General features: G+C 41.8%; 2 protein-coding genes across 5 annotated transcripts in view; one reads left to right on the forward strand and one right to left on the reverse strand.

The window, feature by feature from the left end:
• Positions 1 to 25: 25 nt before the first annotated feature.
• On the reverse strand, positions 26 to 9,825 carry RBM12B (RNA binding motif protein 12B). 4 transcript variants are annotated; one of them, XM_018911941.3, is made up of 3 exons: positions 9,720 to 9,815; positions 6,809 to 6,854; positions 3,095 to 6,124 (listed from the first exon to the last, which is right to left on the reverse strand). In XM_018911941.3, exon 3 carries the CDS (start codon positions 6,094 to 6,096, stop codon positions 3,997 to 3,999), a length of 2,100 nt encoding a protein of 699 aa, XP_018767486.1. In that variant the 5' UTR covers positions 6,097 to 6,124; positions 6,809 to 6,854; positions 9,720 to 9,815; the 3' UTR covers positions 3,095 to 3,996. The 4 variants fall into 4 exon arrangements, with proteins under 4 accessions (XP_018767490.1, XP_018767486.1, XP_050826488.1 ...); XM_050970531.1 differs by having other exon boundaries at positions 8,458 to 9,776; XM_009086840.4 differs by having other exon boundaries at positions 3,097 to 6,124; positions 9,724 to 9,825.
• Positions 9,826 to 11,467: 1,642 nt separating this feature from the next.
• Positions 11,468 to 14,383, forward strand: part of TMEM67 (transmembrane protein 67) — a 30,969-nt gene continuing 28,053 nt past the window's right edge. The window contains exons 1-2 of the mRNA XM_030233897.2: positions 11,468 to 11,669; positions 13,585 to 13,673. Coding sequence (XP_030089757.2) covers positions 11,483 to 11,669; positions 13,585 to 13,673 — 276 coding nt within the window. The 5' untranslated portion in view covers positions 11,468 to 11,482. The remainder of the gene's footprint in view (positions 11,670 to 13,584; positions 13,674 to 14,383) is intronic.

The following is a 14,383-nucleotide window of genomic DNA, read 5'->3' on the forward strand; positions in this document are numbered from 1 at the left end:
GTTATAACAAAATCTTCCTTTCAGTTACAGAAAAAAAAAGGAAGTACATTTATAATATTGATGCTACTTTTTGTCCACCAATGCAAAGTATGCAATGCATACCTGTTTTGATGTGAAAAAACAGGTTTTGCCAAAAATTAATGAGATGAAAATAAATGAAAAGTTCGCAATATAGGCTTATTTTAAACCCAAAAAATAATTTTACACCAGCACTACATACCATTGACATTGGATTACTGCTGGCAAGGAGTAAATACCAATGAGCAAAACTTTTTAAAGTATCTGTGTAATTAATTCCCATCTATTTCAGCAACCAAGGCTCTTCAATAAATAGTAATATCACATCAGTATTCTGGTGCTCACCACTTTACCATTTCATACACAATGAAGTAGTCCATCTCCAAAACAGATGGCTAACTTCATTACAATCAGGTTTTCATATCATATACATAGATACAAATAGCAAGTATTTGTGTACTATGCCTTCAGAAAGCAATTCTGAAAAAAAAGGCAGTTTTGTTTAGATAAATTGCCCTCTAAAAGATTATGCAGTTCACAAGCATAAAATTCATTCTCCCTACATCACAAAGAAGTCAACTCCAGGAATCACAGAAAAACTTCCAGAAAAGTACAGTGTTGGGCAACTTTGTCCTGTGTGCATGATGTCTTAACTTTGCATGTTGCACAGAAATTGTAACCTCAAAATTACAGATGAAAAGTCCCTGACTAAAATACTTCATCAGAAGTAGAAGCCAGAATAACAATTTAGGATGTTAGTAAAGAATTAAATATTACCTAAAGATCCTTCTGAAAGAATTTTCTCATTGTACAAGTGCATGCTGCAAAGCTGACTTGCAGTTACTCTATTTGCTCATTTGTATTTTTTATTACTGGCCTTGATGATGCAGACTTGTATCCATTCTTGCCTAGACTGTTTTGCCTCTCTGTTGAACACACTGGCACATTCCTTAGGGATTAAGGGTACTCATCAGACTGTCCTGTTAGACCTTCCCTAAATGCCTCAAGCTGCTTTCCTAGGTGATCACTATTTCTAGTTGTTAACAACAGAAACTGCTCTCTTTTACATCAGAATTTTTGGACAATGGTAGCAAAAGCAACTTCAGAGAAAACATAACTAAGGAAACTTCCCGTGTTTTATATAGCTATCACCAAATATAGCATTTCATTTATTACTTCTTACTATATCTATGGTACTTAAAAAAGAAGCCCAGAATTTCAAGCCATGTAATTATAGGCAGTCTCTGATTTGTCCTTTGTACTGGAAATACAGAGCCTCCAAACCACTAAACATCTGATATTATAAAACCCTGCAATCAGGAAATGCTGTCATCACATCATGCACCTGTACCATCTATTCAGGCAGAATCAGAATATAATGCCCCGTCTGGAGAGGCAGGGGGAACAGAGGCATATGGACACACACAGACCCAAAACACCAACTAGATAACAGCTATAAACTAAGCACCAGCTGTCCTATGAACCTTGTTATTTAGCTGATGTACTGGCATCCCTTCCCAAGTTTCCTATCCTTCAGTGCATCTGTACGTACTTGGAGATACAGCCCTTTACAGACTGTGAAAAAGGAATTTTTCTTTAGTTTATCAATCAAACATTTCAGATTAACCTAAAGTAGTCATAAACTCTAATCTGGCTTTAAATTAAATACAAATCAGCTACAGGACAAACAAAAGACCATTTTGTAATGTCTTAATTATGACCTCTGCCATTACAAGCTTTATAATACTTTTTATATGTTCACTGGGGGGGGCAGGAAGGGGAAGGTTTACCATCTGAAAAACTAATGGTATCTTATCAGCAATTACTCTTAAACTTTTCTGAAAAACCTGCAGGCAGGTTTTTTTCTAAAAGATAATCTCACACTTTACTGGCAAAGAAACCTATTAAATTCTCTTAGCTTTCCAACCTCCAAGTTTGAAATCTACTGTGTAGTAACTAGAAGCACTTTAAAAATCAACAAATCATCTAAAACTGATTAACTGGAGAAGTTTGTTGTATTCGCATTTTCAACACAGCTTAGTAGTAAAAGATGGTAGTTTACAAAAACAGTCACAATGAAGTTTTCAACATGATGGTCAGGGAAGTTTATTTTGAGAATTCTCATGTCTGTATTTTTCCTGCAGCATCTTCTGGCTCCTTGATCTCTTTTAAAGTAGCTATTAAATAAAGCACAAAATTGTTGGGTTTTAATTCCTTTTAAGTTCAGAGGAGGATTCAAAACTCTGTAATTCTGAAGCTAATTCCTACCAGAAAGCAAAAAAACTGGATCTGTTCAAAGTTGAAAACTTGGCCATTATGTTTCTTTGCTCAGAGGAATCAACTTATACAGACCTTGCATATCATTCAAAAAGTTTTTTTCTTGGCACTTAAAACACAGAATAAATAATATGCAGAAGAAATAAAGCTACACTAACCTTTTCAATATTACAGAACAAAAAAATCCCATTCTTTTTGCTTTCTTATATCAAACAGTTGGCATGGAAGTTCTTCAATCACAAGGATGACTTCACATGAAGTAATAAAGATTTGACCACCAGTGAGGGGGGATCATTCACTAGAAAGGCTGCCTGGACAGCTCTGTCCTTAAAGCTATTAGAGCATCTTTAAAAAAAGTTAAAGATGCTTTAATAACTATATTTAAAAGCTATTACAGATGCTTTTATTAAAAACAAGGCCTTGAGTAGCCCATTCAAGCCAAAACTTGCTCTGGGGAGTGAACTGGAATAGAAACCTCCCTACTTCATGAATTTAGGAATTCTGGTTATTGAACAAGCAAAGGTTAGAAGTTTTCACTGCCAAGTTGCAACTCTGTTGTCTCAGTTTGAGGAGACTGAGACTTAATCCTTTAGTACTACAGATACTATCTTGCACAGCTGTAATGTCAATGAAAGTCCTTGCCCACACAATCAAAGTTTTCTACTAAGCCTTAATTTTGAAGACACAGCTTTTCCAAGCTTTTATTTCTTCCTAAAATTTAAACATGCTGGTAACAAACCAATGTAAACAACATGTTCTAAATGCTGACATAGGCATTTCTTTTATTACATAAGAAAATAACGCTTGTCAGCTTGGTTGCCAGTGACAGATGTTAGTAAAAACTAATCACAGATTGACCTGGAATGCATCCAGACATCATTAGCCAGTTAGTATTCATATTATGCAGCATGTGAAGATAAAACCAAACCACTGAAGTCAGAATTCTTGATCTAATTCCAACATTTGTTTTCTGCCTCAAGGTACTACAGTGAGTGAGAAAAAAGCCTAACTGATGAATACAGCCTCTGCAAGCTCTGTCAACTACCCATCCTTTGCTGTGTTGACAAACTACCAGTTCACTCTTTCCAGATGAAGCAGCCAGCATCGTTCTCATGAAGACCCATATCTGCTGAGCATAATAATTGAGATCATTAACTAAACAGGTTTTAAATATAAGACACACATTTAAATGGCAATTTCCTTTTTATTTTAAAAAAGTTGCAAAGCCAGCTAATAAGAACAGCAAGCTCTTAAACAGGAATGCCTGCAAACATATGAAACCGAATAAAACCTGAAAAGTTTACACAAAAAGAAACAAAAAAAAAAATCAGTAATTTTTAAATTTTATTAAGCTAACCTCAATAAGAAGTGTCATTTATTAATGCAGGTAGCACTGAAAATCTTCTATTTGAACCGTTTGTGTGGTCAGTCAACCAGCACTTATGTTTTTATTTGGTGCAAAGACATAAGACTGGAATTAATCTAAAAAAAAAAAAACCCAAAGCATTACAACTCCATCATCTTATACCTTGATGTAAGACATTCAATGTCCTACACGTATTTCAACCAAGAGCTAAACAACTGAACTAGGTATTTACAACCGTTGATGGAAATTGCTTTGCATCTTCCAGTAATTAAAAGTTAAAATAACTGTCAATACTGTCAAACCTAGAACGTGTTATTAGAGCATCTTTTCCTCCTTTACAGCAAACTCAACTTAACTTTCCGTGGACCAATGGGCCTATCATTCAGTTCATTAATAGCAGCCATAGCTTCCTCATAGTTTGTCATAGCAACAATGGCATCACCAGAAGGTAATCCTTGTTCATTGTACTGCACAGAAACTGACTCCGGTATCACTCTATAGCCATAGAAAAAATCCAGAATCTCATTAGGAGTAGCTTTAAAAGGTAAATTTTTCAACAGAATAGGAACAACACGTTCAGAACCACCACTGAAATTTGGATCTGGCATAAATCTTCCTTCAGGAAAATTTCCCATTTTATTATTCCCAAACTCCATTCTACCAAAAGGTTCACTGTCACCACCAAAATCCATGAGGGGTGGTGGACCCCTAAAATCCTTAGGAGGGCACATGAAGTCCTCAGGGGGGTGTCTAAATTCAGAATGATGCCTGAAGTTCCCAGGAGGACCAAAAGAATGCATGGGTGGCCCTTGTGGTGGCCCAGATGGTGAACCAACTGGACGGGAGAGGTCACCTCTGTCATACGGATGTGAATGACCATGCATTTCATTTGGTGCAGATAACGATGCAGCAACACCAAACTTCTGCATCTGATCTTGAGATATGAGTCTTATTAACACTTCGGTTCCCAAAAACGTTTGACGATTTAAATTTTCTGCTTTCATAGCTTGTTCTTCAGATTTAAACTTCACTAGTGCTTCTCCCAGTCCAACTCCTTTTTCATCATAGAGCAAGTAAATATCATCTTCGTCAATATCAAATCTTGAAAAGAACTTCTGCACTTCAATTTTTGACACATCAAACGGAAAATTCCTTACATAAACACAATTTTTAGGGCTGGAATGACTTTCTCGGTAACTTTTTTCTGATATGGCCTGTCCAAGATGATCTCTGTCTGGTGATCTTTTCCGCTCACAAGAGTCAATTATTTTCAACATTGACTTTCTTGAAATTGGAAAAATGTACACAGGACGATTGAGAAGAACCTTTCTGTGACATTCCAAAGCAGCCTGATATTCTCTCTCACTCCTTAAGACCACAAAGGCATCTCTAGTCCTTTTCTGATGCTTATCTGTTAGAATTTTGATCTGTTTGCTGTGTATATCCAGTTCAGGAAAAAAATCTCTCAAATCTCTCTTTTCCACATTAAAAGATAGATTTCTTAAGTGTATGTAATATTCCTGGGTAGGAGATGAACGAGAATGTGTTCTTTGTCTCCTTGGTGATCTTGAACGAGAATGCTTGCTTGAATGCACGTAGCCTGAACTTCTTGGAGAATGGTCTTCACACAAAAAGTGATCCATTTCATCTGGCATGTCTATCCGCCCACCACATTCAATCCACCGTTCCTCTGTAGTTGGACTAACTTCTATAAACCTTTGACCCATATATTGTCTATGACGTTTAAGTCCTTCTAAGGCATCGCCAGGTGTAGCACATTTTACCAAGCAATCACCATTGTTTAAACCATTGCGGTGCTTTATCAGAATCACTCCATCCACGCGAATCCCCGAAAGGAAAGCACGTACTTCAACTTCTGTTGCAGAGTAAGGTATACCACGTAGAAATAGGTAACTATCATCTGGGTTAAACGGGTGGGAATCCTTTCTTAAATGATAGTTTGACTTAGGTATACCCATATCACCGTATCTTGTGCCATTGGTATGGAAACCAGCCTCCAAGCGATTTGGTGGCCCGTAACTAGGTTTCCTTATTCCTTTTGGGGAAGCTGTAACTAAATGTGGTATATCTCCAATACTTGATGTACTAGAACCATTAGTACCTGTTCTTCTAGAGCCAGACATAGTTTCTCGTCCCCCACGGTCAAATCGTTTCCGGCTCATTTCTATGGTATTCTGCATCTCTGCCTTGCTGCTGAGAAAGAGCTCTATGCGCGAGTCCTTGATAAACCCTCCCGAACAGCTCATGGCACGCCGTGCATCTTCATCTGTTGCAAATATAATAAAAGCCTCCCCAATCTCTCCTCCAATAATATGCACACCTCCATCAGGAATATTCAATCCCAAGAAGAAACGACGAATATCTGGAGGACCCGCAACAACAGGAAGCCCCTGTAAACGGATGACTACAGCCATGCTGAGCTCAACCCACAGCAAAAATCACCTGCAGACAAAAAGGTACACATGATAGCACGTCTTTAGTACTCAGCTATTACAGTATCTTATCACTTAAGAAGCTAGAGCCTTTTTAATGAATGCCCTTGTCTCATCAAGAGAGAAGGTATCAAAAAAACCCACAAGTTCACAAGAATGAGATTAAAACAATTCACCAAATGTTGATTAGTCAGAACAATTAGCTACTCCACCGGCACTCATGCACAAATCTATCAATATTCCCTACCCTAAGGGCAACAAAATCCACCTAAGTCACTCCTCACCATCCACAATACCTAAAGAACACCTCAAGTCTTTCACGGCATAGTTACTATGTGCCAGAGATCTCTGCCCACTCCTAAGGAACAAAAAAAATCCGGTTTACTTTTGAACAGGACACTAATTGATAAAAGGAGAAAGGAAAAAGAATAACTATGTCACTGGAAAATGAAGTAACTCACAAACAGTGATGACTTTACTGCTTTGACAAGTTGCTCTACCCAGTGATCAGTTCTGTTCAATAATGTATGTTTTCTCAGCATTCAAAAATGTTGTTTCTTTGGCGTAGTCAGAGTATTAACTGCAGTGGCCACAAGCATTTCCTAGTTGCCAGCCACAAGTCTGTGAGGAAAAAAGGCTGTGTATGATCTTGTCACAATACTCAGTGAGAAGTGTTAAGCTTTTGACAGCTTACCTGTTTCTGCTTTGGAGACCTGATAAATTCTGTAAAATCAACTTAACTGTGGAAAGAAAACGAAACATAATTAATGGCTGATACCTGTACTTTGCTTTACACACTGTGCTACACTGCTGCAGCCCATCCATAGCAGTGGCTAATACTAAAGCCAAGCATGTTATGAACCCGTGTGAAGAACTCCTTCCATGTTCCAAGATGCCATGCACCGCATCTTTCTGTTTCCATTTTAGAAGCAAAAGAAATTCAAAATTTAAGTTGACTTCTGGAAACGATGAAAATACGATGAGATTACTTGGTCATCAATTGTGCCATAATGAACTGTTGCAATGAAACAGACTGACAGTGTATCGAGGGAACAGTTCTCAACTGAGTTCTTGAAAGGTGCTTAGGTCCATCTCAGGATTACATGACATGTCCATTCTTCTGAAATCCACCTGGTTTCAAACTTCACAAGAGTATGCTACTCACCAGTCCAGCACTGCACTTAACATACAGAGTGAAGCCCATCAAATGAAAGAGCAAAAATATCCAACAAGGAGAAACTTCAGAAAGTACCTGAATTTACAAAGCCAACTTCAGTATTTTCCCTAAATCCTTACTCTACTGCCTTTCCAGCATAAGGACAAGAAAACCTTGAATACACTGACATGCCCTGATTTTCAACACTTTCTAACATCACACAACAAATAGGACAATATTCTCAGAACACAAGCCTCTGTAGCAAATGACCACATCCCTTTAAAAAAAACACAACAGCCCAATGCTTCAAGTGTTTGCAAACACTCCTTCTACAAACCTTGCTCTAAAAAGCACTAGATCCTGATAAATTACCTACCAATAACCATTACTGCCACTCCACCTGAACGCAGCAAAACAAGAGCAAAGCCCAAACTCTGTCAGACTCCATGTCACTTCTGCACCAGTACTCCATAAGCACAGCAAACTGAAAACAACTGCCCATTCAGAAACTTCACTAAAGACCATCTGTTCTCTGTACTTTTGTGGTGGTGACCCCAGCCAGCAGCCAAGCACCCACACAGCTGATTGTTCACTCCTAATCCCCATCAGTGGGATGGGAAAGAACAAAGTCCAGAAAACTTGTGGGTCAAGATAAAGACAGTTTCATCACTGGAAAGAGAAACACAAAACAAAGGAAATCACTCATCACCTCCCACAGGCTGACTGATGTCCAGCCTTCCTCCAAATAACAACTGCCTGGGGAGCCAAGAAAAAATCCTCCCAAAGAAACCAAAACCATTAAAATACTTCTTCCTCCACCTCAGTTTTTGTTGCCCAGCACGATGTTACATGTCACAGAATATCCCTTTGCTGAGTTTGGGTCAGCTGTCCCAGCCAGGTTCCCTCCCAGCTTCTCACCTACTCTGAGCGCACTCACTGTAGGAACAGAGCAGGGAAAATTGATAAAGCCTTGATACTGTGCAAGCGCTGTTCAGCCACAGCCAAAACACCGATGTGTTGCCAACATTCTTTTAGCCACAAATCCAAACAACTGTATGGGCTGCTGTGAAGAACGTTAACTCCATCCCAGCCAGACCCAGAATACTTTACAACGTGTCTTCTCAACAGATGCAATGACAGTGCCAAAAAAGCATGGAGAATTCAAGGGCAGAATTTTCATACAGCACCTTCATGTCTTGAAAAAGCAAATCCGCTTCCCTGCTACTTCATGATGTATTTAATCTGTAGTACTTCTGGATTCACAACTCCGCTTTCTTATCCCAATTTTTAAACATCATTCTCAACAGCTCTCCTCCATAATTCTTCGGTGATAAACAGCAAGTTCTCCACGATGCACCAGGGATACAATACACAACCTTCAGTGGTGAAAAACAGACCAGTGGTTCCAGATCATAACGGGATCTCTAAGAAGTCCATAAACAAGTGCAAGTTCAAATAATAGCTCCTACTGACTGTATAGCAAACCATCACACATAAGTAGAAAGCACAGACAAGCCATCCAAATTTAAAGTGCATAACCAAAAAGAGCTGACTTGTCATGAAAAGTAAGAGCAATTCATTAACTGAACAAGGACTTCAGAGAGCAAGGATTTGGAGAATAAATAAACAACTTCATGCCACAGCTTAAAAGCAGAGAAGTGTACAGTTTTATGAAATTTCATATATGAGCAAAATTGGCTAGAAAACAGTAAAATACCTATTCTTCCACAGTCTCAGAAAATTCCAAACATTAGCCATTAAAATAATCCACAACTTGTAAACGCAGTAGGAAACTAAATCTGCACTAGACTAGGATTTTTGTAACATTGAAAGATTACACATAGTCTGCAAGCTAGAAAGAGCACCCACAGAAACATCCCGTCTACGAAATTGGACCGGTATAGAATAACCAGCGGAATAGGGGAAGGATTCTTATTCTGTTCTTCAAAATAAGCCTCAATAGAGGAAGCAGACTGCTCCGAATAGCAGTTTGGACAGTGCTGAAGGAAAACATGAGCGAGCTCTGCAGCTGGCCCCGCTACACGCTCGAATGTAGTAGGGAACCGATTCCGAGCAAGTCATCCCGCCAGCCCCAGCGCTGCTGGAGAGACCCGCGCGGGCGGCAGGGCAGGGAACGGGCGAGGGGCACGGGGCGAGGGGAAGCCGCCCCCCGCCACACGCGCTGCGGCCCGCCAGAGCCACCGGTGCTGCGCCCCCACGAAGAAGCTCCTCTGCTTCCCGATACAAGGACAGGGCTGAGGGAAGCAGCGGGAGTGGGGAAGTGGGGTGGGAAGCCCAGGGACACGAGAAGGCCGGGGCACACGGAGCGGCCGCGCAGCGGCTCCGCGTGGGCCGGATAACCAAGAGCCGGCAAACTTCGCGCCGCCCTGGGCCACACGCCGCACCCAGGGGAGGCGTGCTCTGTCCCTCACGCCATCCATCCACGCACCCACCGGACACGCCGCTCAGCGAGCGCCGCAGCTCCCGGCACGGCTCCGCCAAGATGGCGCCGCCTCCACTACCCCCCCAACGCTGAGGGGAAGCTGCGCTGCGCGAGCGCGGACCTGCGCGCGCACCCTCCGGGCGGGGCGACCCCGCCCTCCCCTCTGCCGTGCGCGTGCGCAGGCCGCGCGCCCCATCTCGCCGCAGGCAGTGCGCATGCGTTCTCTGCGCTGGAGGCGCGTGCGGTCTCTGCCTAAGAAGATGCGAGGGAGCTGTGTAATAATAGATCGGTTTGATTGTAGATCTGCGTAGTGATAGACCTGTACCGTGACAGATCTGTGTAGAGAGATCGGTCACACGGTGACCGAGCGCCGCTGCCGCGCTGTCCGCTGCGCTCAGGCTCGTTCCCGTCGGTGCCGGCGCGTGCCGAGGCTCAGGCGCCGCTCACTGCCGCGGGCCCGAGCCCTTGGCACGGTTTGTAACGCAGCTCGGGGCTGGCTCCGCCCTGGGCTCTACAGGAGGGGAGGGCAGGGATGCAGGAATGGAGGAGAGGAAGGAAAGGCTCAAGATTAAGTAAAGGGAAGGGCAGAGGCAGAGGACTTTGGTTATGCAAGCGAGGTATATTTATCCTAATGTTTATTCTACCTGTCTTCCCTGACTTTACGTTCTCCCGTATTTTTATGCATATCCAGTGCTTACCTGCTCCATTTTACATAGGAAAAATACCCCTGTACTACTTATGATGGATTCACCTAGCAGTGCTGCCGACTTTAGGAGCTCTCTCAACACAGAGATAGCTTCTTGTTTAGAAAAAAAGACACTGCTTCTTCTGTGCGGGGTACAAAGTGGAAGTTTCCACAAATCAAGCACACCAGTAAAAAAGTTAAGTCTTTACACAGTCAAATTTACATGAACCTGAGCCTGGAGACAAGTAATTCGACTTGAAAACATAAACTCAATCTTTTAACAGTTGTTGAGCCAACAAAATAAATCCAATGACAAATAAAACATGCTAATGTTGAAAATTATAGTAGTTAAGCAATTAGCACACAGGAGAGGGACAATAAGAAATAACTAAAATCCAGGACATGGTGTCTTGCAAAGTTTTGGTAACATCTGAGGGAATGAGACAAAAGGCAACTGGCAAAAACAGGCCCAGAAAGTTCCACCTGAGCATGAAGAACTTTACTGTGCGGGTGCACTGGAACAGGCTGCTCAGAGAGGTTGTGGAGTCTCCCTCACTGGAGATACTCAAGAAGTCTCTGGACACAATGTGCCATCTGCTCTGGGATGGCCCTGCTTGAGCAGGGAGGTTGCACCAGATGACCCACTGTGTTCCTTTCCAACCGGACTCATTCTGTGCTTCTGTGCGATGTGAACAAGAGTGTGATAATGGTGTAAAAGGTAAAGGAGAGTAACAGTGGCTGAGCACCCATTGCTCTAGGCATTTTGTGATTTCACCTTGTCACCAGTTCCCTCTCTGGGGAGAAATTACAAACACATGTTCCATTTGGATGATACGCTCTGCATCATCTCGAGAGACGAGGTACCGGAAAGTGCAAACCGGGCCTCGGTGTCCTCTCGTTTCTCGCTCCCGGTCTCGCACAAGACGAACAAAACTCTCAACAGACCAAACACAAACTCGGGCTACTGCGCCCTAGCTCGCCCCGCCCCGCGGGCAATTCGCATGTTGCGGCGGCGGGCCCCCTGCGCTCGCCGTACCGCGCGGCTCCGGCCAATGGGCGCGCGCGGGCGGAGCGCGTGGTGGCCATGGCGACGCGGGGCCGCGGGGCCGCCGCCGCCGCGCTGCTCATGGCGGTGTCGGCGGCGCTGCCCCCCGCCCGCGGCTTCTCCGTCCCGCTCCAGCGTCCCGACGACTGCGGCTCCGAACGCTACTTCGATAGCTCCCGCCTGGCCTGCGCGCCCTGCGGGGCCCACCAGCGGCAGAGCGCCGGCGGTGAGCAATGTGGGAGGCGGGGCTCGGGCGGCTCCGCGCTGAATCCGCCCCCAGCAGCGGGAGGTGCGCAGTCGGGGCTCAGGCTGTGGCGGTAAAATAGCCACAGCCTGAAACAGGCCTGGGAAAACCGAGAATGGTCCAGGATCCCGCAAAGACCTGAGAGGCCCCAGCGCAGCTGTGATCTGAGACACAGCTCAGAGAAATCACTTTCGACCTTTCTCCAATAACCTTTTTTTCCTCAAGCATTATATTGTATTTGCATTTTCATCCGTAAAATTCTACAGGACCCTGAATTTATGTTTTCGATCACATCTGTAACTTGAAACTCCTTGTCAGACTTGAAAGTCTGAGATACCAAGTGTCTGAGATCCTCAGGCTGTGCCTGTACTAGTCCAAGTCCACACGGGAACTTGGAGCAGATACAGCACAGCCTGACAGTACTAAATGGAAAATACAGATAGTTGGCTGCTTTCTTTGGGGCATAAGGAGGTATTAAAGCGTCCATCTTTCATAAAATACCCAGTCCAACAAGAGTGGGAGTTCCCTGGGGTGTGTACAAATTTGAGACTGAGACCCAAGAGCATCTCTCTTCAGAGCTGGTACTTCGTGGGAAGCAGAGATGTATGTGGAGGGCTGTGTTCACAGCTGCTTGCATGGAAGCTGCTCACCTTCTCCACCACCATGGAGTGATCACTAAAGAGTGATCCCATAGTTCACTTACTGGAAAAAAATACACTATTTGTTTTCAGATCTCCTGGTAATGTGGGTGTCTAGATCCATAACTCCTTTTAAGGCTGAATCTTCCTCTAAATAAAGGGCTTCAAGGAGAGGAAAATTCCAAGGGGAGGTCAAGGGTTTATTTTTACCTGCAGATCTAACTGGAGCAGTGTAGGTATGGGCCACTCAGTGCAGTTTGCATCTTGGCTGAATTACACTTGTGATTGCCCATGCACTCCTTGGCTAGCTCATCAGTCTGGATTCTGCTTTCAGGTGACATGCCTAAAAATCTAGGTATTGTCACTGTGAGTGTCACAACTCAAACTTTTCATTGATCTAGTCCAATTGGGCTTTTTCTTCTTTGAATAAAGTAGAAACTGGTCTCATTAGAATGTGCATTAAGGTTATAAAACTTTCCACGGAATTTGACATTATTTTTGCCTGCACAGTTCAATAAGCTGAAACGATAAAAACAGTTTATTAGTACATATAATCAGTTTTGGTTTCCAGTATGTGTTTAAAAGTACAGAGGGAAATTCATGACACTGAGACAGGAAAAGTTTCTTTAAAAAATAGTTGTTGAGCACTAGCAGGTGGGCATTATACTGTGCCATGAAAGTGGTTAATTTCATATAAAATGTTAAATATGTTGTGTTCACTCACTGAACACCATTCATTGTAAACCTTGATCCCCATATGCAATTTTAAAAGCCTTGAGTTTAAAACAGCTTTTCATACAACAGTTATATTTTGAAAAACCTTTTCATAGGAACACATTTTGGTTTTAGGACTGACGTCAAATTGAAAAAATAAAACCTGTATGCAAACATATAATGCTGGTGTTGTAGAGAGGAAAGGCTGTGGCAAGATTTAGATGGAGAGATTATATCTCTTACAGACCTACTGGTAAAATTTGGTTTAACTAAAAAACCCACAAAATACAATCTCTGTGTCCCTGTTCCACCCTGGTAGATCAGTCAGCCTTGTAATATTCTCCTAAAACATCTATGTGCAAACTGTAACATGGGCATTTTTTAAAAAGCAAGATGATTTTCATTCACATCTCACTCAAGTGTTTTATGTGTCTATCTAATAATCCATCTTGATCTCTTGAGAACAATAGTAGTTGTTCTTAGTATTCTGTTACAACCAGTCAGTTCTATATAGATTAAAAGTGCATTTGTTTTGTTTTCTTCAGGTAGTTTCTGTGAATGTGTGCCAGGATACAGGATGGTTTCTAGTAACAGTGGGTTCTCTGTTACTTGTGAAAAATGCCCAGAAAATATGGTAAGTATTGAATGTTTCATGTTTGCCATAATGATAGATTAGAAATCATTACCATTATGGGGTTTTTTAATTTAAATTTTGTCTTGACTGCAAGTTATTTTTCATTAATTTAAAATATTTTTGCACAATAGTCTTTGATTAGGAATTTTTAAGACCATGCTAATATGTAGTATTTTTTTTCAATTTAGAATTGTCTATTTCTATTATTTAGCAGGCTTTTTTTCATTACAAATTTGACCCTAGAGACAAAATAAAAATTTTTAAAGTGTTTAAGTTCCTTCCACTGCTTTTCTTGTCTGCTTTGTCCTTGTCCAGAGAGCACAACTCTGTACAATGTTAAAGATGCTATTCAGCTCATAGTGTCTTAACTGATTATTTATGTAAATACTATTATTGTAATATTTAGGCTGTATCTTCATTATTTACAGTATTTCATCTCATTTCTTCAAAATGACCTGCTCCTACTATGTTACTTTAATTATAATTATAGTTTGATCAGTTCTTCTGACCTTCCGTGACAAATTGTTATAATTTTGTGTCATAATCTCAGCATTGATCCAGAGACAGAGGCTAAACCAGATTTTTCCCACTATAGTCAGCAAAGAAATGTATTTTTCCATCAAATTAACTTTTGAGGGTGAAGCCTTCCTAAATATTTCTTTCTCTTCAATAGCTATAGAAGATCTCTCAGGAGAGCAGCTTACTTGCCT

The sequence above is a fragment of the Serinus canaria genome, chromosome 2 (genome assembly GCF_022539315.1).
Source record: "Serinus canaria isolate serCan28SL12 chromosome 2, serCan2020, whole genome shotgun sequence".
In the NCBI taxonomy this organism is placed as follows: domain Eukaryota; kingdom Metazoa; phylum Chordata; class Aves; order Passeriformes; family Fringillidae; genus Serinus; species Serinus canaria.

What these genes read in the sequence shown, in the direction of transcription:
- RBM12B (XM_018911945.3), bottom strand. Translation starts at nt 6,096, where the DNA reads ATGGCTGTAGTCATCCGTTTACAGGGGCTTCCTGTTGTTGCGGGTCCT.